At 41.5% G+C, this 24977-nt stretch overlaps 2 protein-coding genes across 4 annotated transcripts; both read right to left on the bottom strand.

Annotated features, from left to right (window-relative positions):
* Nucleotides 1–737: 737 nt before the first annotated feature.
* slc35e4 (solute carrier family 35 member E4) lies at nt 738–9706 on the bottom strand. 3 transcript variants are annotated; one of them, XM_034095766.2, is made up of 3 exons: nt 9596–9706; nt 7620–8230; nt 738–3600 (listed from the first exon to the last, which is right to left on the bottom strand). In XM_034095766.2, the coding sequence occupies exons 2-3, from the start codon at nt 8209–8211 to the stop codon at nt 3068–3070; spliced, it is 1125 nt and encodes a 374-aa protein (XP_033951657.1). In that variant the 5' UTR covers nt 8212–8230; nt 9596–9706; the 3' UTR covers nt 738–3067. The 3 variants fall into 3 exon arrangements, with proteins under 3 accessions (XP_033951657.1, XP_033951658.1, XP_033951656.1); XM_034095767.2 differs by lacking the exon at nt 9596–9706 and adding an exon at nt 8952–9063; XM_034095765.2 differs by lacking the exon at nt 9596–9706 and having other exon boundaries at nt 7620–8420.
* A 2033-nt stretch (nt 9707–11739) lies between these two features.
* osbp2a (oxysterol binding protein 2a) lies at nt 11740–24286 on the bottom strand. The gene is given in 16 exon segments (XM_034096054.2): nt 11740–11843; nt 12738–12910; nt 12912–12957; nt 14134–14354; nt 14430–14614; nt 15162–15257; nt 15467–15570; nt 15905–16025; nt 16097–16342; nt 16429–16566; nt 16652–16718; nt 16817–16934; nt 17827–17995; nt 18093–18343; nt 22494–22699; nt 23835–24286. Coding segments are annotated over 16 exon segments (2412 nt in total). The 5' UTR covers nt 24002–24286.
* Between the last annotated feature and the right edge of the window lie 691 nt (nt 24287–24977).

Raw genomic sequence — 24977 nt, 5'->3', positions numbered from 1 at the left:
CTTTTCTTTTTCTTCACAGTTTGTACCGCTTCATCTGGAGGCTGCAGCGTGAAACTCCTGTGACTGGGAAACAACGGGTTAAAAAGGTTGAAAAAAAAAAAGTGAGGAGCAAAGCCTTATTCAGGCAAAAGTCTGAGCAGTGACCACTCTGTTTACAGAAACACAGGAATCTGAGGACAGGGGGCGTACACACACTAACACACACACACTTAAAGAAACAGTTAGCAAGTGACACTTTTTAACTACATCAGTCAGTATCTATTTAAGTTCATGCAGATTTAGAGAACAAGCTAATAAATCAGAATTAGACAAATTGCTCCACCTAGTGGTGAACATGCACAGCTGCTTAAAAATAACATGTGGATGTCCAACAACAAAATGTATTTAACAAAGAAAAAGTACTATGCCAAGTGTTAGGTTGAACTGCAGGAGAGTTGTTCACGTTATAAAGATTGAAAGTTTAATCTGTAATAAAAATACCCTTAAATTGCAGCCGTAATTTGTACAGATTTCATCAACTCAATGTGGTAAATGTATGTAATTCAATAGTTTTACTTGTAAATGGCAAAAAAAACGAAATAATTAAAAGGTAAAATAGCATTTAACACCATCAGGCCATAAACATGTATTTAGAAGTTAGATATTTCATTGACATTTTTGAAAAACTAGGATAGAAATATGAATTTAAACTTCAACTGTAAAATAAAAATAAAACATTTGAGTCAAAGAGGTTGTTGGTTTGGTAATTGTTATTGTATTTTTTATTTCAAGCATCGGCAGTGTTTATGAAACGCGCATTTCTTTACCCCTCAACAGAAGCACCAGCCGCTGTTGGCATTCAAAGTATGGATCAAAGAAATGGACAAAATGACAAATCAAATCACTTCTGTCTTATCTACATAATGTCCAAATAAGGCATGAGGCAAACGCTTCATTCTTGAATCAGTTTAGCTTAAACCCGCCATATACGACTATAAAATACACTACTATCATAAAATAACTATGTACACCAAACTAGCTTTTCAAACAGTTTAAACCAGTATTTACACAGGAACCGTAGGCTTTGAAGGCAGCGTCTTCGTAACCTCTTTAAGTGCAACAGTTTCTTTTCCCCACACTCATAATCTACTCAACATGATGTACTTGAAGACAAGCAGCCACACTCCCACAAGTTAGTGATTGTTAAAAGAAGTCAAACTAAAAGATGGAGTCCTTGGACACAACATGAGTGTTTTGAAATATGTTAAACATCTGTGGCCTAGTGGACACAGTGAAATCATTCACATGCTGCAGTTCTATTGTGGTGGGTGTCAAGCTGCTTGGTCTCAGTCTAGTAGTTAATAATAAAAGAACACAGGGCATAACAATTCCTATTTAACATCTGAGGTATTCAATCATGTAAAACCAGTGAAATGCTCTGCTGTACACAAACTAGTTTTGAAATATTACACCCACAAAACTATTTATCAAACTGCAAAATAAAATCTTTTCATGTGTATTCTCCCAATAAGTGACTGTGGGAAAAGTGTACATATGATGTTATGTATTTTTGCATGAATGGCACTCTTGACATTTTAAATATGCAATAGTAAAATATTTAAGCAAACAATGCTGCCTGCAGTTATTTGTATGGCATAACAGAGAAAACGTGGCAGGTGTCATAAATAAAAAAACCTTGACGTATGGCTTAGTTGTTATCGTCGTCTTGTGAGAAATCAAACTGCCAGTGAGCAATGATCGTGTTGGATTGATGACAGAACAAATATTTCGCACAGTGGTGCCAGAAATCTTATGGAGACATTTGGCACAACGTACATGTCGGAGGGATCGTAACAGACTTCGCTGTAATGTTAAAACGTATGCATGTGCAAGACACTTCAGGACCAACATCGACAGCATCACAAAGCCAGCGACTGCTCTGGCCGGTCAACAATGTATATTTTCTGACACAAAAATATTAAAAGCGGGATAAAATGTGTTTTGTCACAAAATAAAATAATGTCAGTAAAAGGATTTTCAAATACTGAAAAAAACCAAAACATAACAATGTTCAGCAGAGGTCAGTTTTTTTTCAGGAAGTGTTCCCAACTTTAAGAAGATGTCCCCGGCAGAGAGGGGAACATCAAACCTAACTGAAGATTGGATTTAAGAAGCAACCTTAAATTGTCTTTTCCCTTATCTCTTCCACAGGGACACGGCAGCTAAAGTTGAGTGACACTCCTTAGAGAACTCGTGAACCTAATTATTGAGGAAAGCTACAGCGAGGAGCGCACTGATGGAAATAATTGGACTCATTCTACAGAGACTGCCTGAGAACTAAATCTCGGCCTCAACTGCAGCCACACTGAGGGTGATATGCGAGAACAAACCATGCAGACCTCTTTAAGTTCAAATGTGCTTCAGGAGAGGAAAAGAGTTGAAAGAGTTGCACAATTATGTTGGCTTTGTCCATCGTTGCTGCCTCTGAATATAACGATCAGTGTCCTTATCTAACAAGCTGCCTGCTTCACATAACAGTACAAAGAAAAGCTGCCAAAACCCCAGTCGCTCACGTGGCAGGGCCAGGTGAATGTCAGGTCACAGTACCATTCAAATATATTTTTAGTACAAACTGTGCCGTTCAGATCTGACGGAGTGAAACACACCAGGCTCTCTGCAGGATCCACGACCGCCGCCCAAAACACGCTCAGAGCCCTCTGTCAATGAGAACGTTTTCACAGTGGAGGAGTACGAGTGACAGTGCGAATACCTCATGAGGTATCAGACCGCTTGGTGTGCTCATGCATGCATATACCGCTACAGGCTACGGTTGAGTGACCGACAGATGAAGGAGAGAATTCAACCAAGCTCCACCTCTCTAAAGACTCGTCTTCGGTGTGACCAGAGAAGACATTAGGGAGGACGTTAAGTCACATAGAATAAATCTGTCACATCACCAGTGATTATGGCCTTATAAGGTCACACTCCCTCTGCTGCTGCTCTTGACCACTTACAGACACAAACGGTACAACTACAGCAAGAGGCTTTTCATTTCATCCTTTTGTATTCTCTCCTTCATCCTCTCTGTTCAGTCCATCTTATCCTCCCGTTTCCCGTCTGCTCTCGGCTGAGGGTGTGTCGGTTCAGATTCCCTCGTTTTGTCCACGTCCTCTCCGCTTGTCGTGTGAGGATCCACATGTTCAGACTTTTCAGCTTTGGCTTTGCGTGCGTCCATGAAGCTGACGATGTACTCTGAGTTCTGATAGATGAGCATGCCGGATAACGTGAGCACGGCGCCGGCGCAGCTCAGGGCGGAGAGCTCGCTGCCGAAAAGCAGCTGAGACAGCAGCAGGTTGCCCACCACGCTCAGGTTGCCCAGGATATGCAGAGTGACGGCGGAGGTGAGCGTGATGACGCAGCAGCTGGCCAGGTTGTACATGACTGAGCCCAGGCAGCTGAGCAGGATGAAGAGCCACAGGTGGCAGTCGTAGTGGAACGGGGACTCCAGCACGGCCCAGTTCTCCAAGGCCAGAGCGGCCACCGCCAGGATGCAGAAGCTGGGGATGGACATCAGGTAGAGCAGGAACACAGAGTTGATCTTCTCCTCCTGGAGTAAGATGCCTGAGGAGACAGAGACATGTTTTCAGCCATTACAAAACATGACGGTGTGGATTGACATTGACAGTGTCATGTGTAGACTTTGAACAACTCAAGGTCTGCTATTGTGAGGGTAACTTTACATTTCTACTGGCCCCTGTGACTTCTAAGATATATGTAGAAAGCGTTTGATTGGACACAGTCAGTAGTAACATACAGTAGAAATAGGTAATACATGTATTTAATGAAGGTTTATCGTCTTATAAAATTGATATATAAAGAAAATGTATCTGCTGTGGTTGCAGGTGACCTATTTACCCGACAGAGTTAAATGTACACTGTATTTGGCAGAGGGGAGGCACTCGTGTCATTCCTTTACAAACAGTAGTTAACTAATAAGGTCAACTGTAACAACAAGTGAGAAAGAGGATTGCTAAGATGCCATTTTCACAACCTTAGGTAAACAGAAATATCTGTGGCGGTTAAAAACATGAACGTGTTTATTGACATGGACAGTGTCATGTGTTGATCAAGTCTGACTGTACGATGTCCGTCATTCACTCGGGTCTGAACTTAAGTTTTACCTCCACTGCCACTGTGGAGGTAACGGGTGTCCAGGTCTGTGTGTATATATATATATATATAATATATATACACAAATATGTATATCTTGTTATTTAATTATATATATATATATGTATTCTTTTTATCTTCATGATTGTGGGAAACAGTATTTCGATCTCTGTCTTCAAACAAACTGAAAGATTCACAATAAAGTTCGCTTGACTTTGAACTGAACATTTCTACTGGCCATTTCTTGTTTTTCATCTGGCGCTTCCCAAAATCAATGAAGGTTTTTGTTCTGTATACACATGACTTAAGTTTTGAATGTTGCTTTAAAAAATGACATTTGTAATTTAAGGATAACACAGCAGCCATTGTGGAAGGTGACCTGACGCAGTCAAAATGTACAAGTGCTGATTATATTCTTATATTATAGGTGAATACATGTTTATTCTTATTTTACTTGTATTTCATGTCTAATATCTGTGTTTCTGTTGCTGCCATGACAGGTGATTTCCCTAGGATAAATAAAGGCCCATCTTATCTTATATTCCCTGCGTGCACTACAAAGTGTGCACTACAAAGTGTGCTCAAGAGAACTACAATATAAGATATACTGTAAGAACAAAATGTCTTTTACACAACCTTAAGTAAACACAAAAACATATACGCAGCAGTTACAAAAATGATCCAAAAGACAAAAGTATGTTTTCTTCAACTGCATTTCCTACTTCAAAGAAATTGTTAAGCCACTTAAAAGCCTGTAAAATACCCAAAATACCTATATTTGAGTGGAATAATTACAGAGGGTTCCAGTGTGCTTCTAGTCAAAACAACAAGGACAGACTCTTCTCTGAGAACTCAAGCCAAAGCTATGAAGTTGTCTGATAAGCAGGAAATGATGCACCTCCAGTTTGGAACCTTACATGTATCATGGGTCCGGACAAGTAGCACATCTATAACACCTCTTTATGTTTTAGTAAGAACTCACGTCACTGTGAACACTTCGAAGTGTTCACAGCCAGTGGCAAACCTGGGGAATTGCGTTAAACAAAAACATGTGCACTACCAAAGTGCCTCGGAGAAAATAAACTTATAAGGGAAACAGAGTTTCAACAACAACAACAACAACATGTGGAGATGGAAATAGATTTTGGAAACTTGAGACAACCTCTAGATCAGGGGTTTTCAAAGTGTGGGAAGGTGAGCCTCCCCCAGAGAACATAAGAACAGAACATTATTGCTATTGCTATTATTATTATTATTATTGTTGTTGCTATAATGCAGGGGTATTCAATTGCATTTCAAAGAGGTCCAGTAAGAGAACACGTAATGAAATGCTCTGTTTTCGCTGTCGACCTTTCTCTTTTTTGAGCACGCCATTTGAAATGACTCCGATCTTTCTTCTTGTCTCGTCTCTCTGTGTGTTTGAATCTATCGTGCTGACTCACTGACTGCACCCATTTGATTGGCTGGGTAGCCATCAATTCCAATGGAAATTCAAATCAAAAAGGTAATGTGCTTCAACCTGCTGGACCTTGTTTATACATTCTGCCTCCAAATCCAAAAGCAGGACCTCCTTTTTTAACTTTATTTGAAGGCAGAAGTTACATTGCCTCTCATGCTCCGGCTCGGAGCTGGAGCCTGAAAAGTACCGTTTTTTCCTGTTCGCACCGCAGAGGCGCCGCCTCTTAGCTCCGGAATCCGGTTCACTTCCAGCTCCAAAAAATTGTCGGTCTAGAGGCACGAGCTTCGGAGCTAAGAGGCGGCGTTGCTTACGTCTCTCTTACATCGAGGCGGGGGCAGATTCGTCGTTGAAGTAGATGCTGAAGACCACAAAGAAGTCTTGCATTTCGCATGTGATGTTTGTAAAGTTCGAAGTAAAGTCGTCCGATGCCTTCCATTTCACTTCGTAAGAGGATAACCAAAGCGAACAGCGCTTCAATACAATCGGCCATTGTTGTTGTTGTTGTCGATGTGAGGGATTTCCGCGCGGTTTGGATTTTATGAAGCAGGCACGTAAACGGTGACGTCATGACGCAGCAGCGGCAGCTCTGGGCGGTGTGAACAGAGCGGGAGCAGAAAAGGGAAACCGGAGCTGAACCAGAAAAGATCCCGCTCGGAGCTAGGAAGGGAAGAGCGCTGGTGTGAAAGCCGCATTAGTGAAGCACGTGTTTACAGTCTTGTACTGAGCAGCTACACCGGATTATTTGAACTGATGACCCGATAGTCACAAGCCTGCCTCAGTAATCGTGACGCGAGGTTCCCCCCCCCCGCCCCCTCGAGGTACCAAGTATGTAGCCTTCCAACCTTCTGGGAAAAACTGATTAACTGCTTAGTGTTACATAACCATTTAATACAGGAGCTCTATATATACACCTTGATGTATGTTTAGAAACTCATTACTTCTCTCTGGTAACTACAATAGATAGATAGATAGATACAACTTATTGTCATTACACAGTAACCATGTAACGAAACGGTTTCTCTGCATTTGACCCATCCTAGGAGCAGTGGGCTGCCATTATGTACGGCGCCCGGGGAGCGGTGTGGGGAACGGTGCCTTGCTCAGGGACACCTCGGTAGCACTTGGTCTTTCCGGGACATGAACTGGTGACCTTCCAGTTGCCAAGCCAAGTCCCTATCGACTTCGCCACCACCGCCCGTACAATGTTATGGAGAGTAATTATGTGAGAAAACCTTATCCTCTACAAACTAACTTGAAGGCAAATCCTGCTACAAAGGCTTTCCTGAGAACACAGAACATTAGATTGGATAATTGGCACTACTCAGCCTTAATAACATTCGTTCAAGAAAGGAATCCTTTTCTCTTCTCAAGAATCACCTAAACTATTGACATACATGCAAGGTCAAAATGTTTGTTTAGTCATCAAAATCCTCTTTGTTTTTACCAGGATTCTCCAGCAAGTAAAAATTAAACAAAAAAAAGATTATTAATTGACAATGAATAAATTGTCGAGAAATGTTAAAATGTTACCAGATGCTATAGTCTACAGTGATTCTGTGCGTCTCTTGCAGTATGTAACAACAAATAGTGTCCAGAAGCGTAGGGGACAAATAAAGGAAACTCTATCTAAGCTTAACTGAGCTGATGATGACTGAAAAGGTTCTTCCGTTTCTTTCATAAACCAGCAATGCAGTCAGACCACAGATCAGCACGTACAGTCTGTCTATTGATGTTTGTATAACACTCCCTAAGTAACCAGAAATGATTCCAGCGTGACTTTCCACTTTAATGTAAGGGCGTGTTACTGAACTGAGAAGTGAATCAAAAAAGTTCCAGGACCATGTAGGAGGGGCTGAGGCACTAAAATAACCTCTGATGTCTATGGCATGAGATGAATTTTCCAGTATTAAAAGATGAAAAAGGAAACTTTCTATAGTGACAGGAAAAAAACACAGAAAACTAAATGTTAACAGTCTGAGGCAGGAGAATGAAGAGGCTCAGTTGTACTTACTCTGCTGAATGGTCTTGACGCCCCTCAACATGGTGGCTGCCAACACAAAGAAGCAGCCGGTCCGGTCGTACTGGACCTCTCCCATGATGCTGAAGGAGGCCCCCAGGCAGATGGGCATCATGGCTGTGTACTTGAGGAAATGGTGTTGCTTGCCCAGGATCAGCGTAGAGATGGCCAAAGTAAAGATCGGGGTGGTGGTGTAGATCATTTGTGCAAACGACAGCTGGACATAGTTCAAACCCATGTTCCCAAAAGCGATACTCGCACAGAAAGTCAGACTCAACAGGAACACCTTACATTTTGCACTGTGGGTCAGCACCTGCACTGCAGACTCTTTATGGCGGATCACTTGCAGTTTGATCAGCCCATAGTCCACCACTATAGCTGTCAGCATGTGCAGCGCTGACAGCAGTAGAGGGTACCTGAAGTTGTACACGGCAAATATCCATTTGTTGAGGCTGGAGATGGTGGTTCCCGTCACAAGCCAAACAATAACAGCTGACAGCAGATGGAGCGTCTCTGCGGGTGGCCTCCTCCTTGCTCCCTCTGGAAGAGTCGCCTCGCATTTTGAGAAGCCATCGGCGCTGATCATGTTCTTATCATCGTCCTCTCTGGAAGGAAAACACATGTCATATCCAATTAAAATTAATGATCAAACCGGCATGGTTGTGGCAGTAAAACCGGTTAAATAACATGCGACACAGCTATCTGTCCATCCTCTCGGGTCTTTGTTATTCAGTGAACGTGTATTTTTCAGCACCGCCAATAGACACGTGTTTCTATTTTGCATGACGGGCTGGTTGTGTAACTTACTCCGCGCAGGCAAAATGACATATGCCGGACCAGCAAGACAGGGAGGGAGGGAGGACTGAGGAGGGCGGGCTGGAAAACAGTACGTCCCGTCTCCCCATAAGAGGACCGAGGGATTGGTTACTATCCTGACATTCAGCAATGGACTGACGCGGACGATTTCACGGTGTTGCACCAAAAAACCCAGCACTGAAGTAAACACCATAGGCAAACTAACGCAATAAATGTAGGAAATGTAATAAATACCAGACAGTGGCCCGCCGCCACAGCTGACAGAGGTGATGGTTAAGGCTTTAAATAGCAGCGTACTTCATTGCCCAAGGAGATCGTGTGATTCATTTCCCAGCGCAGAGGGAAACCCTGACAACTCACTGTTGTTCATAAACACAGACTAGCTCGGGGTTTATTTTTGACACAGTATAACATGTAGCTAGCTATCGGTTTCCTGTTTGGCGCAAACAGAGCACAACATTTTATTTTTGAGCCAGAATAAGATAAACAAGGTTGATTAGGTTAGCTCACCTCTGCTACAGACTGTCACTGGACTCCAAACATGTATAAAGACAACTGGATACTGAGTTGGAGACAGGCTCTGTTCATTCCTATGAGAGTCGCTCAGTGGCGCATGAAGCCTAACATTGGAGCGGCTGTAGATTCAGGAAGTACCCGGATAATCCGGGTACTTTTGTTTACAGAGCATGCTCACTTCAGTTTTCCTTAAGCCCCTCCTTCGATCTCCCGCTCCCATGAGTCAAATGAATGGAGAGGTAAAATAACCATGGATTCAGCTTTTGGCGCATTTTAAACCCTAATCTTTTAAACAAGACCCATGAAAGTGTTCATGCATGAAGTTTCACTGGCTTAAAAGAAATGTTAGACAATGGGAAATAGTCTTTTTGGGCCAACATGACGTCACGTTAGTTGTAGTATCACCGTTTGGCCACAATGGCCATTCCAAAAATCGGCTTCAACGACCAGCGCACTTCTGAAGGCAGATGTATGACTGCGAGTTTGCGACTAAAGCTAACAGCTAGCAGTAGGTTGCTATATCAAAACAACACCAACCTTCACTCTGGCTACCTAACACAGGCTTACATTTGTATAGTCAACATTAGCAAAACTACAACTGCGGTCACTGACATTTTCTTAGAATATGAGGTTTTTACCTTGTTCTTCGACGAGTACCTCCGCAACACTGTCAGCAGAAGCATCCCTCATAAACCTCCGGCTGTGGGTCACCGTGCTGTCAGGCTGGTCGAGGCAGCGGACGCGCTTCAGTGTCATTGGATGTTCGCTTGAAAGGGCGGTGCCAGTTCAGGGCATGGTGCAAGCTGAAAGCAACCTCAACCGCAAAATGCAAATAATCACCACAGAAAATCAAAACATGCAGTCGCTAGCAACATCTGGGTTTAATTTACATAATGCTAATAATGACCTATAACAGATGTGTTATAGGTCATGTGTTCTTTGTTTGTTTAAAGTAATAACAATAATAGGCTATGATAATTACCTAAACAAATTAGAGATATTAGTGCATTTTACCACACCATTCAATATTCTTTACACATAACTTTACACAGTGTAATGACTTTTAGGACATAGTTTGTTGAGGACACAGGTTTGTTAATCATACTGTTCAGGGCGTTGAGTAAAGCTTAATGCAAATATATGTTCACAATTCAAATGTTCATGTGGTTTAGGATACCAGTTCAGTCAAGTGAAAGTATAAATCATCACATAAACCACGATGAATGCAACATGTGTTTACTTGTTCTTGCTCAAATTCACCAGATGATTAATTATAAAAGAAACAGCTATTGCAAAAGTTCAGGCATATGTCTGTAACATAATGGAGAACAAACCTGAGTTAACATTTATGCATATCCTTATATCCTTTAGCATATCGTTAACACACATTTCTGGTGTCTCGTTTCTTTTTTTGTTGTCTGACATTTGACCTCATCCCAGAATAGTGACACTGTCCCAAGATAAATGGGTTGTTGTTCTTGATGCATCATGACAGACAGTTTCTCTGGAAAGCTTCATTTACATGCACATGAACAACAGTGGTGTGACAGTATAACAACAGCACAGCTTTATGTTTTTATTGAGCTAAAAAATATAACATTTTTCAGGTCATTGGGCACAAAAGGTGAGTTCACATCATGTTTCAGTAAAGAGTCCAAACAATTAGCTAGGTGAAGAGGCTTCCACTACAGAAATGCTTAAGCACTCTAAAACCATGCATAGCTATATGTTGAGATGATGTAATATGTGTAATTACCATGATAATTACCTGCAATGAAACATAACATTGTGCTTTATTTAAACAACACCTTATTTCTATCATCTTATTATATATATTATAATCATCATTGAATTCCTCCAACATCTCAGTATAACTGGTATACAATCCCGACTCCATTTAAGATACACAGATAGATTTTAAGAAGTACCCAAAATGTAAATGTTCAAGTAATGTGAAACAATATTTCCTTACAGTGATTCTACATTAGGCTATTCTATTTCTATTATATTCTTGCTGTATAAAGGCCAAAAGCAACCGGCTAAATGTACATGTGCATCATGCCCTATTATAGTACACCATTTGATGAAAACTATAAATACAGAGGTTAATATTGGTTATAGTATATATATTTACTACTAATGTACACACGAAAAACTATTGCCAAGCCTACTTTAATAAGGTGTTCTGGTCATGACTGATGTGTTTGAATCTGATTCCTTAACATAATGATCCGTCAGCTAATTGAATGCCAAAACATACTTTTGTGCTGCCTAAAACACGCCTCTGACCTGGGAGTATGTTCTTCTTATGTTACCGGGCAGTTATGTTATAGCTGCCATGTCCAAATAAAGCCATTTTAGGATTGACACCAATACAAAGCTAGCATCTTCTACACTTTAAACTATTGGGAAACAACTTTGTTGCTACTTTAAAGAATGATCAATCCAGTTATTTGTGTACATTTTACTTAAAATAAATCACCCTGAATGTTAATCCCCTCAAACAAAATAGCTTGACGGATTTCTATAATCTGTACACAAACTCAGAGTAGGCGATGCAGTGACTACTTGGGATTTACTACTTCATTACATAAATAAGGCTAAAATGACCATTAAGCACCAATATAATTCTTTGCTGAAAGAAATCCCCCAGGCTAAACCGGTTTAACGTGCGCATTGTGTCCCTGCAGCTGATTACTGTTGCGCTTGCATTAAGTCTTAAAGACACATTTAAAAGAAAGTGATCCAAATATATGCAACAAAGGTATAGATATCCTGACTCTCACTGGTCGAGCTCAATGCTGCAGCCTTCATTTCCCATAATGCAACCTAATAGTGTTCTCAGAGAGTACTCAAGTGACTGACTCGACACATTTTCTGCAGAGCCTGTGAAAACATCCAACTGGACACTGTTTCCACAGGCTGTGTAGTAATCTTCATAGCTAACAGGGGAGGTGCTCCTTTAATGTAGTCAAACAGAAGCTTGAGTTCAAGATGTGGGAAGCAGCAGTGTCTGTAAAACATCTGTGTATTCAGTCATTTGTCCGTCCAAAGAGAATGACTTCTACTTTGGTTTAGAGGTCCAGTAGCTGCTTGTCAGCTGTCAGTCAGACTGGGCAGTAAACTCTTCAAAATACAGTTTGGGCATTTAAATACAAATTCCCAAGAATCAGCGGGATCAATAAATGGTCTGCTGTGAAAAAGTCTTTAAGTTACGAAGAAAGCGTAGTCCTGCTACTTTCCTTTAAATCCCGGTGCCTCTGTCAGAGCCCAGCAAGAAGAACATGTTGTTCCAGCTTTGAGGAGAACAAGACATTCCGTACCAAAACGATCCCCCTCTCGACACACACAGACACACATGAGAACTCTATGTACTCCCATAAATCAGTTCTTTGCGGTGCTGAATAAGCATACAACTCACACACACTGAAGCCATGCGTTCTGAAAAGATAAGTTAGAGTATATCAGAAGAGAGAAGGAAGTAGGAGTTTGTTTTTGTGCTTGAAATTCTGGAGTGACGGCTGCTTGCAGTACTGCGTTCCCACACACACACACACACACCACACACACACACACACACACCCACACACACACACACACACACACACACACACCCACACACACACACACCACCACACACACACACACCACACACCACACAAACCACACCCACCCACACAACAACACACACCACACGACACAGCACACACACACACACACACACACACCACACACACACACACCCACACCACACCACACACACACACACCACACACCCACAACACACACCCACACATCTTGAGTAACCTATACGGAGGAACCTCTCAGCTTTCCTGATGCCATGCTGTAAGGGGAACCTCTTAGAAATAGTAGGGCATATGTTCCAGTCCTGTCTGTCTTTGGCCTCCAGTAGCCTCCCCTGGTAGATGTAGGTGTCTTTCCCCCGAATGTTCCACCCTCTTCTCGAACCACAGCGGCTGGTAACCCTCGATGTCTTGCCCTAATGACACAGAAAACATATTTTTAAGGCAAGGCTTTAATATTTACTATTTCTCAGATCACCAAGGCGAGGCAAGTTTATTTATACCACAACGTCACAATGTCTTTTCCTGTGTCTCTTGCTCTGCTTCAGTTGACTGTGCTCTTAAGTCAGAGGAAAGCTGAATACAAATGGATGGACCTTACTTTTCAGAAAGAGCAACATTATATGCACAACCCTTTTATTATCCATCATTTATTGAGCATATTGAGATATAAAAAATCTCTCCTTCCAGAGTCCTGGTCCAGATGGCAGCACCCGCAGCTTCATATAAAACCATCGAAACACATCGTACATTCATATAGGTAATAGGAAAGAAGTAAAAGAAGAGCGGCATACAGGCCCTGCCAGCACCTCTCATTCCACCTGAGTTCATGTTTATGTTAGACAGCAACATGTCCCTTCAGGGCAGAATGTAAACAGGTATTTCAGAAAGGCGTTTTTTCTAATGCGACGAGACTTTGCAGTTTTAACAACCTCTGCGCACACCCTGTAGACAGCCGTTGCATCTGTAATGTGACTTTGTCTATTACTACCTATTCTGCAGTTTAGAAGCAGTTTAACTTTGACCTGTCAATGGAAAACAAGTACAGTTCAAGGTTATCGTAAAATTATGTTTGAAGATCAGTAACATGTATTCTTCTAAAATACAAATTAAGTTTCGGCCTTTTAAAAAGTGGTTTAACCCACATCTGTGTGTCAGTAGTTTGAATGCCATGAGGTAAAAGAAAGAATATTATCATGAAGATCAACTCCAGACCTGATAACAAAACAATTATTATTTGTCTGACAGAAAAAGAAAAAAAAATGTAACGGTTAAAACATCTTTAAATCAAATATATCTCTTTTTATGTTAATTTATCTTTAATGGTTATATAACTTTTATTTATTTTGTTAATATATCTTATATGATCTTTTATTGCAGATTTTCACTCATTATTGATATTTGAGTTTGATTTCATTTGATTTTATTCATTATTAAATGGAACAGCTGTCACGAAAACCAATTTCATGATGTGTGTTTAAGCTCAGATATGAAACACAGCGAAACTAGTGTCGACCTGCGTATGGATAACATGGAACTCAAACATCTGTGTGAAGTCACAGCAAGCTGTCGTCTTGTTTCCTGTTTCTCACCTTCCTCCAGAGCCTGGTTGGCTTGCGCCTCCCTCTTCTTCCTCTCCAGCCTCTGACACTCCTCCAGACGCTGCTTCTGGATGTTTGCTTCGTCCCACACCCCCGCCTCCATCAGCCGCTGGTCCGGCCTCAGACGACTGTCGGTGGGCGCTATTCCATCTTCCTGCTCATTGAGGGTCAGAGCCAAGGAGGAGAAATAGTGCATGTTCTCCGCATTATCTCTGGAAAGGGAAAGAGAGAATTAAGAGAAGTCAAAAGGGAGTCTGTTTCAATGAAATAAAGAAAGCTAAACTTACGGGAGAGGGTATTTTTTCCACAGCAGTTTGGGCTGAAGAGTCTGATAAACGGTCTTCTGTTTGCCTTCAGAGCCTCCACATCCTTGGCTGCTGTCCACTATTTTGGCACTCTCCATCTTGTCGTCCCAGGTTCCTGACAGGATGTAATTGGCTGTGCCTTCTCTGTCCTCCACCACTCCTGTCACCTGCAGGCACCACAGAAGAAGACACACAGGAAGAGATCAGTTACATGTGTGCTCAGACAGACTGCTATACTGCTGACATATTCACAGCTGGGTACTACTTCACTTATGCCGAGGTAGGATTTCTCCCAGTTAATATTTCCAATTCCGACCTATAAGCCTTCCAGCTGCAGCATGTAAGTAAACAGGAACCATGTGCTGACAGTGACCAGCTGATGTAAACACAGTTGAACTCTCAGCAGTGCAGCCTTATGACCATTTTCAACACATTCTTGACTACTGCTTACATTGAAGCACTTTACGTCAATATACATCCAGAACAGGGTGTAGTCGTCTATATGATAATCTATACAATGTGATCATCTAAAAATGTGCTTCTATTGCGATGTATTGACCACTGCTACTTCGTGAAGTCAGGGTAGATAGATTTTGACAAAGTTTACAAATAGGATTACAAACATTCCAGTGCTGTTTCATTCTACTTTTTCTGTTCTCGCTGCTGTCAGTTCCTCATCTGAAATGAACCCTGACGGAATAGAAAGGTACTTACTTTTCGTGGGACATCTCTGGAGAAGTAGCTGTAGGGGGAGAATTTGAGACGGCAGGTTTCCTTGGTGGTGTTGTTTACAACGTCAATGTCCCCAGACTGCCAACGCCAACAGACAGGAAAACAGACGTGTATATCTGTTTATTTATCTGTCTAGCTAATTTGTTCTTTTCTTGGGAATTAACTGTTTTTAGAAGGTTGCTTGTTCAACATTACGTTAATACTTTCACTCTTGGTTTAAAGATAGGCGCAAACTCACACATGACATGTTATTCTTAATCTGATAATTAAAGTAGAGAGGGGCAAACCTGATCTATCCAAAGCTTCCCGACAATAATGTTGTGAACCGTTGAGGTCACTTTGCTCCACACGTAGTGATTCCCGCTTGAGTGGAAATGCAGGTGAATGTTACCTTAGTGAAGAGAAAGGAGAAACACAATAATAATAAAAAAATAATAAAACAGTTGAATAACAAGTAATAGCATTATTGTTATTGTCAAAAATATGTTTTTATTAAATTACATTTTATTTTCATTTAAATTGTTTTCACCTTGATTTATTATTATTATTATTATTTTTGTATCATTAGTTTATTTTTCTTCTTTAAGAGTGTTCTTGAGTTTTTGAAAATGAAAATGATGCAACAAATACAAAAGTGTGAATTGTTGTGTATATGAATGTGTGCTTATGGGTTCGTCGTGGTATATAGTGCCATCATGAACTGAGTGAATGTCCTTGTCTCTTACCTAATGGCATGACAGAGATATATTTCCCGCGGAACTTGCTATCAATAGTGATATGCTGCCAGAGGGTCCACCCCCGCTGTGAGGTCACATGGTGGGCAGCAGCTGGTGGGTGATGACTGACCTGAGGGGGAAGGGTATCAGCTGGAGGCAATGTGTGTAAATGATACCTGTAGGGTCATGTGTCTGTGTTACCTGCTCAGAGATGGAGCGATACCCATACTCCTCCAGCCGGTCCAGCTCGTGGGTCTCCCCCAGCAGAGGGTTGAAGGGCTTGGCTGTGCGATGGACTGTGGTGGAGTACGAGGACACGGAGAAGGCCGCCACCAGGCACATCTGCTCCAGAGACGAGTCGCAGCGGGCCGCTCGGTCCAGGAGCTCGCTGTACTCCAGATCCTCCGTCAGGCGCTGCAGCATCGACAGCGGCTCGTTGAAGTTCACCTGAAATCACAGGAAAGGTTTTTCCTAAGTCACTCAAGCTTAAACGTTATATAACAGCTAACGTGTACTGTATGCTTTTCATTTACAGGCATGGGGATCTTGGACAGGTCTTTGCCAATGCAGTTCTTCATGATGCTCCACAGGTTAAGGGAGTAATTTGGTTTGTCAGGAATACGACTGCGTCTTGTTCTTCGGAGCTGGATGTGGTTTGTGCCTGAGGTGTCCTGAAAAGAAACCACATTCTTTTGACTTGAATGTCAGAGTTATAAGAGTCGGTATCGCAAGAAGAGAGCAATGCTCAGGACTTACATTCTCATTGTGAGTCCAGTCATTGGACATTCTTCCACTCGTCATACTCTGATTGCTCCCTGAGCGCCTGAGAGGAAGCAACACCGTTATAATGCAGTTGAAAGTGATGCCTGATGGATAACACAATTCCGAGACTATTATTAGCTATTGGAGGCCATTTCTCACTTGTGCTGTATGCTGCCAGTAGTCACAGTTATGAATGCACGGGAGTCCTCCATGGCATCGAAGAACTCTGCGTCGTCATTCTCATCACTCGCGTCCCCCTCCTGAGGCCGCTCTACACCTAGTGGCAAGGGGATGGATTATTTATTTCATCATTCTAAAAATCATGCATGTTTTGTGCTGCTTTACAAGGTATGGCCGAATAACATTTACATGATACTGTGTGTTCAAACAAACCGCCACAAAGGGCATCACCTAACCCTAACACAAGCAAAACAATTATTAAAGTTAAAATAAATGACAACATGAAACACAGCTCAAGCTAGATGGAACTAAAACATTTGACAGGGATGGATATCTATTAAAAGGCTTGCCCATAAAGATGTTTTTTAATAAGCCTCTTTTATTTAACATTCCAAATAATTAGCCCAATAGAAAGTAATAATACACAGTAACTTAAAAAAAGCCTTGACTATATTCTAGACCATTTTAAGTTCTGTAAACGGCTTCATGTTGCCATAAAAACAAACATGTGAGAATATCTCCTAATATACAATTCAGTTTGATGTACAGTAGATGATTACAGCTATACTTTGCAAACTTCGTAAAATATTGTTAAGCTAAAGAAATGATACATTATTAGAATATGTACCAAACAAAAAACATTTGCTGACAAAGGGGAACTTTTGTCAGAAAAATCCCTTATTGGAAGATATTTAATACAATATTTACTTCACACTCTTATACCTACGACCTTCTTTAATTCATACATAGTACAATGTAAACAACACATTTCTGTCAGTAAATAGGTAGTTTGGGAGGGCTTCTTTGTAGTCAGGTGTTTCTCTACGTGCTCCGTAGAGAACAATACGATCAGTCTGTCTGAGCCACATTTCTGTTATACACATGCATCTCTACCACTGGCCAGAAGAGGGCCATATTCTCACTCAGTGAGACTCTACAGAAGTGTGCATGCCACACGAAAGAGAGCGGGTGCGTGGGATGTACCTCACCTGTGTACGAGGTGGGGTTCTCCTTCCAGGCTCTCTCCAGGCTGTTGTGCTGTTTGGCTAACTGTTCGATGGTCTCCTCCAGGTGGTGACGCTGCTCCCTCTCATACTGCAGGGTCTTCTGCCATCTCCGGCTCTGAGATTCCGCTACGTCCAGGAAGTCACGACAAGCCTGAGGTGTGAACACAACGCACATGAAAACATGCAGGCAGAGTCTTGAGACTGCTCATTGAAGAGAGACATCTGACAAGTGTCCTGTTTACACTCACATTGATCATAGCATTGGAGGTGATGCGGAAAAGCGTGGCTCGCTCGTTAACGGCTTTCACTTTGTCCGAGCTCTCAGAGGATCCACGTAGTTCCTCGAGCTCGCTGAGTGAGCGCTGGAGGGCGGCGCCGTGCTTTCCTATCAGCTCATTACAGGTGCTCAGGTCGTCTAGCTTGCTGGCCAGAGTCTTGAGCACCCCTTGGGTTAGGGCTCGATACTCCTGAGGTACAGGGCCTTCATCTCCCGAGTCATCTTCACACACACACACAGACAAATAAGGTCATTGCAAGAATGACATCATTCACAGGTTATTATGAGAAAGTGTTTGAGGATGGAGGTAGGTAATTCAACTTCACACCCTGTTCCCCCAAAACCCCTTCCTCTACAAGATCAGGAAGCTGTGAATGAAAACCGTTGCCCTGGAAACGTGGGACTGTGCAATCAGAAGGCTGAGCTATTTTTAGAATAAAGGGGAGAAAAAGGATGACGCACTACCCCGTTTCCTCCTCCTCCCTTTCCTCCTCTCTATCTCTCTCTTCCCTGTTGTCATGAGCTCCATCAGTCTCATGGATGTTAGACTGGACTGATTTTCTAGCATCATAAAGGAACATTTAAAATCCTTTACTAATTGAACCCTACAGTTATACCTTTGTATTGGCTCTCTTTTGGCTTACAATCTTTTTTCAAATCTACTGAGCCCTTTTTCGATTGAAGCTAATTCCCTATAGCGAGCAATTAAAAACAGTTTTGGTAGCATCTTGAAATAAAATAAGGACACATCTTCTTGTAATTCCTCCTGACATATTTGGTACAAAGCCCTAGGGTTTAAATGTACTTTTAAATAAATAGCAACTTTGTTTAGTGCTTGTTCACACAATATATGTATCATAATGGACCAATGCCAAAGTGTGTGTTAGTTTAAGAGGGTCATCGTGAAAAAGACTGGTTTAAAGATGAGGCTTTATTCTAGACGCCTAAAAAGGTTTTCTTTTAGTAGAGATGAACAGCGGCTTGTTCATCGATCTCTAGACTGATATAGATGCCGACACAAATAACCCATCTATTAAATGCAAAGGACTGCCTCCTATGCAGAAATGAAAATGTTCTGGGTCAAAACGTGTGTGTAGTCTAAAAGAAAAACTATGACTGACCATGTTAACTGAATCTAGGCCAGTGTGAGTAAAGCACAGGAAGACAAAGGAACACTATGAGAGGGGAAAGGGAATACAAATAATCGGGGCGAACTGGAATAACTAACTCTCAGAAGGAGTAGATTAAAAATGAAAGTCTACAAGAAATCCTACGCGCATCTGTTAAGGGTTTCATGACCTACATTCAGCCCAGAGAACAGGATCTCACTTGTGTTCGAGGCGTCAACACATTTGAATAAGATCTACCAGCTGTTCATAGAAAGTGTTCTTTTTATAGCCACACAACACATCAGTGGGAGTAATAACATACATGAAGGTGGGAGGCTTGCTGGTGTGCATAAATGTTTTTGTTTAAATGCAGGACACCAGAGGGTCTGAGACATATCGGTGACTCATCGTTGAATCACGATAACACACCCACAGGTGATAGAGAGAGCACTGGTATGGAGGACACAGTGTGGGACGTGAGAATCACATTTAAAGATCATGGGGATGCACTGGAAGCTTCTGGAATATAGAGTCTGAGAGCTCTCTGTGGCACAACATGAGCTCCACTGCTCTTCCTTGTGAACACTCAAACGGATGGATGTATTGATCTACATGTTAAGTCACAGCATAGGCATGTGGTGCCTCTATGATAGCTGTAACAAGATACTGTGTAGGTGATGGATAACTTCCGCAAAGGTCCACTCAATTACTTTGTTTCTAATCCACTTCCCGCCACTTCATCTGCCCGGCTATCACTGCAACTGAGCCAATAACCCGAGGCTCATGATATAATAACCTGTAATCACATCCCACACACCAGAACACATGAGGACTTGTGCGTGTGTGTTTGCACGTGGATGAGAACACATTTGTTATTCTGTTTGAAATAGTGTGTAGCAGACAGTGTAATGGCAATCAAACAACAATAAACGCCTCTTGAGGAAATTGAAGGCATTTGGAAAGCGTTGAGGGGAAATAAACGAGGTCCCAAATGGAATATCCAAATAAATGCAGGATTAAACACAAATCTAAAAAACGGGTGCAATAATTGAGTGAGAATTAATGAGCTAGTTCAAATCCAATTTACCAACGAATAATAACGACATATAACACACTGTTAAGTGATAAGTTCTCACAGCTGTTCGCCAGAGAGTCCGCTATCCTATGTAAATAGTATACGTGACCGCCGGTGTTGTTACCCTGAGGTGGTGACCTGGCAACAGCAATACTACATACCGGTAATTTAACACACAAACAACAAAGCACTCACCCAAAGTGGCAACAACAGACAGTAGTACAAGAAATAGACAGTAGATAGGATAATAAAAAATATATGATGAAAATGAATGAAAACAATACAAAATAAAACCTGAAACTTGGAAAATTCAGAAACAAAGTAGAAGAAAACCCCTTCTAAAATCTGGTTTAGTATTTTGGCTGTAATAACTCCCAGTGTGGCAAAGTCCTTTGTTCTACAATGGTAGATGCAGAGATAGAGCATCAACACCTCACACGTGACATCATGGACTCCATATGTTAATAGTCCAGAATCCAGATGAACAGAAAACATTGATTTACTGCAGGTCGGACCTTTTACTCAGCAGTTCATGCTGCCTAAAGGTGCACACATGTGAGCTAATGACACTTCAAGGTGTTGCATTTACAGTCATAATCCCGAGAATGAGGATACAAATAAATACCGCTCTGTTGTTCGGCAATGAAATAAGGTTCCACAGCCATTTTGTTAACTTGAAATCTAATTCTGTCCAATAATAAAATCCAATTGCCATATTTACACACACTCCATAAACACATCCCATCGGCAACATTCACAAACCCACACATGCATGCCGGCACGCGAGCACAGCCCTTCTATTTTTTATCTCAGTTCTGCTCTCGGTAAAATAATTAAAGGTTACTTACAAGGTGACACTCATAGATGAGGCTACACTCGTGTCTCTCTATTGTCCACAGAGTGTATGGTGGAAAATACACCCTCCCTCTTTTTTTACCCCTCCTGCGACCAGAGCGGGAGGAGTCTGAACGAAGGAAGGTCATTTCATTCAGCTCTCACTGTCGTCATACTGAAGGAGACGGGGAGGGAGAGAGGCGGCGGAGTGGAAGGGAGGCCAAGCTGCTGCATGTGTGTTTGTGCACATTTGTACAGAAGAGGGAGAAATAGAGGGGGAGAAAAATCCACGGTGCATCTTTGCAGGTGTTTTAATAGACAAATAAGGATGGACAGCAAAATGTCTCCCAGACTCATAGAATACAACATATAGTGTGAAAGGGGTAAGGAAGAGGTTATTTTAAATTAAATGATTAAATGCAGATTTTGCATCAATACTGTACCATATATCCATCCCATCCTATGGTACAACACTGCCCTCTTGTGGTTTGTTGTTGGCATTACATTAAATGCTGCAAACTGATAAAATGTGCATTTTGGTATGAGCCTGCATTCAAGATACAGCTCAAATTAGTTTGACCTACCTTGGACTCTCTCAGGTAAACCATGTTGTTTTTCAGAACTAACTGCAGGTCTGCTGCAACTTTTAGACATTTAAAATCAAGCCGCAGACTTTCCTGTTTGCCTTTTATTCAGTCATATAGTTATTCAATTATACGCAGCGATTTGAATTTTTATTCTTGTATTTTAAAACCCGTCTTATTCTGATTTAGCTTGTTTTTCTTGGCTTTTTAAATCTGAAGCTAAATTCCTATAATGTATTTTGCACATTTAATTGTGTCAGTGCTTAAATGTTATATGCTTTTTGTTAAAGCCCTTTGAATTGAGCTTAAAAGCAACAACACATTCAGTTAATCCAAACATGAAAAAAGAGATAGGTTTGTTTGCCTACATGAAAGGACTGCCATATTATTTCTCAGCACCAGGACAGTATTATGTGTGAACATGAATCATCACACATTTTTAAAGAGGGAAGTTACCATTGACATTTAAATAGGTCACACACACACACACACACACACACACACACACACACACACACACACACACACACACACACACACACACACACACACACACACACACACACACACCACACACACACACACACACACACACACACACACACACACACACACACACACACACACACACACACACACACACACACACACACACACACACACACACACACACACACACACACACACACACACACACACACACACACACACACACACACACACACCACACACACACACACACACACACACACACACACACACACACACACCTGAGTGATGCATCAGCAGAGAGGAGCTAGCCTTGGCCTGCTGCAGGGCGGTGACCCAGCGCTGACACTCCCCCTCAGAGGTCGCCTTCATGTGGTAGCTTCGCCCCCTGCTAGTTAACACCAAGTGGCAGGTGTCCCCCACCTCGATGTGTGTTGTTGCCAAAGGAATGGTGCCCCGGCAGGTGTGTGCCATTTCAGCCTGAGTCCTGAAGGGAAAGAGAACAATAGAAGGAAATGTGAGAAAATTATGCAGCTCCTTTTTCAATTGCAGTTGACTGTTGAAATAACACACCCAAATCAATACAGAATTGTATTTATACACTGGACACATTTGTTTTGGTCTACCTTCTTATATGAACATATGCCGATTCAGAAGTTTTACCCCATAATATTTGTTTCAATTAGAGGGTGGACTCAAATTCAATAATCAGAATTGTTTCTTATATTTCCAGTGTAGTGATTCAATGCTGCATAAACCCAACAGGAAGTTATGGAAAAGGAAATAGAATATCCAATAAAGAAACTGCTGAAATGAAATACAGTGTAGCAAGAACACTGTATGTAACTAAGGATAGCTGATAACTGGTTAAATATTGACAACTCCTGAATCTTCAATATCCATCTTATGAATATTACTCAGGTGATTTTTGGAGCTAAACTGGCATCAGTCAGAGCACAGCTATTTGGCTATGGCTACATAATCAACATAACCTTAAACGTTAAAAAGTTTTTATTTGCCAACCTGCTGCTTGTACGTTTAACAATTACAAAATGTTGACATTTATCGAATCAATACAGGCTATTTAAAGCGACAGGCAGTGGTGTAAAGTAACTAAGGTACATTTACTCAAGTACTGTAATTAAGTATAACTTTGAGGTACTACTCCACTTTAATTCAGAGGTAAATATTGTACTTTTCCACTACATTAATATAATACCTGTTACTTTGAAGATTTAGATTAACGACGTGAAATATAATCAACAAAGACTTTATTTGCACTTGCCTAAATTCACAAACTCCAGCAATAACATCTTTAGGCTTTACCAGTTATGGTAAACATATTAATGTATCAGTAATTATAATCAACACATAATATCATTCTGAAATGGGCCAATCTGCATAATGAGTAGTACTTTTGGTCCTTTAAGTATAATTTGATGCCAATACTTTGGTACTTTTACTTGATTAACATTTTGAATGCAGGACTTTTACATATAACAGAGTATTCCTACACTATAGTACTTCTACTTTTACTTAAGTACAATATCTGAGTGCTCCCATCTGTTGGGACAGGTGTACACCAACGAACGGTCGCTGCAGTAACCGTTAGTTACCGTTACCTGTAGTAGGACAGCAGGCCGTTGCTAAGGACGAACCACCGCCGCTGGTAACCCTTCAGGTAGTTGGTCCATTTAAAGAGCCAGCCTTTGTAGGTCCCGCTGTCCAGACAGGTCAGGTGCAGCCCCGGGAGAGTCGGGGACGGCAGACTCTTCACCAGCTCGTTCATTTGCTCCTCTTCTTCGGCAGCGGGATGGACGGAGAGTCAGTGGAGTCAACAGCTGTACCGTTAGCTAGCTGCACTGCACCTCAGCTAAAGCTACGGTTAGCTTGCAGCGGTTGGCTCTTTACCCTGAGATAGTTTAAAAATAACTACGTAGATGTGCTAAACGTGTCAGCTAGATACAAAACAAGCACATTATTACATAAAATACATGAACTGCACAACAGTTATTAATAAAGCCTGTGGATGAGAGTGAGAGAGAAGGGGAGATCATGATGACGTCCCCATCATCACAGGACTCACTGTAGCATATGGGTGCAGGTCTGTTTGTGCGCGTGTGCGTGCGTGTGTGTGTGTGTGTGTGTGTGTCTTTATATATCACACATGACATTCACTGCAGTTTTCCACATCATTGCAGGATTCTGAAAAAAGTGCTGAATCGAATACAAGGCTTTTCTTTTCATTTTAACAATGAGGTCATGACCAAAAATAATCATAAAAGAAAAAACATTAACACAAATATTTGATAAATCGTGTCTTTAAATTTGAGAAAAAACGTTCTGATATGCAAGAAATATGTGATTTTATTAAGAATGTCCGTATTAAAACAGTTAAAGAAATGTGTTTCAGAAATTTAAAAAATGATGTTCTCAGATTTAACACATCATTTTTTATATAGGCCTAAGTCAAGTTCTATTTCGTCCCAGAGGCGGTGCTTTAAGCACTGGATATGTCCATCAGGCTCATGCGCAGCTCGAGTACCAATAACAACAAAGTCACCTGTGACCCACGTGACACCGGCTATATCAGCCGGTGTCGTCAGAGGATATGTTCCTTTCATCTTCTCGCTGCGCGAGAGTACCGTGGCTACATTTTTGTAGCCTACAGCGTTCAGGTTTGAACGTTTGATCTGAGGGATTGCTCGGCAGCCGGCTGACACTTTTAGGCACCGGCGACAGTTACTACTGTAACTAAGGTGAGG

This window comes from Pseudochaenichthys georgianus, chromosome 12 (genome assembly GCF_902827115.2).
Source record: "Pseudochaenichthys georgianus chromosome 12, fPseGeo1.2, whole genome shotgun sequence".
Classification (NCBI taxonomy): Eukaryota; Metazoa; Chordata; class Actinopteri; order Perciformes; family Channichthyidae; genus Pseudochaenichthys; species Pseudochaenichthys georgianus.
Note: the sequence above shows the minus strand (reverse complement) of the source record. Positions and strands in the feature narration are given on the sequence as shown.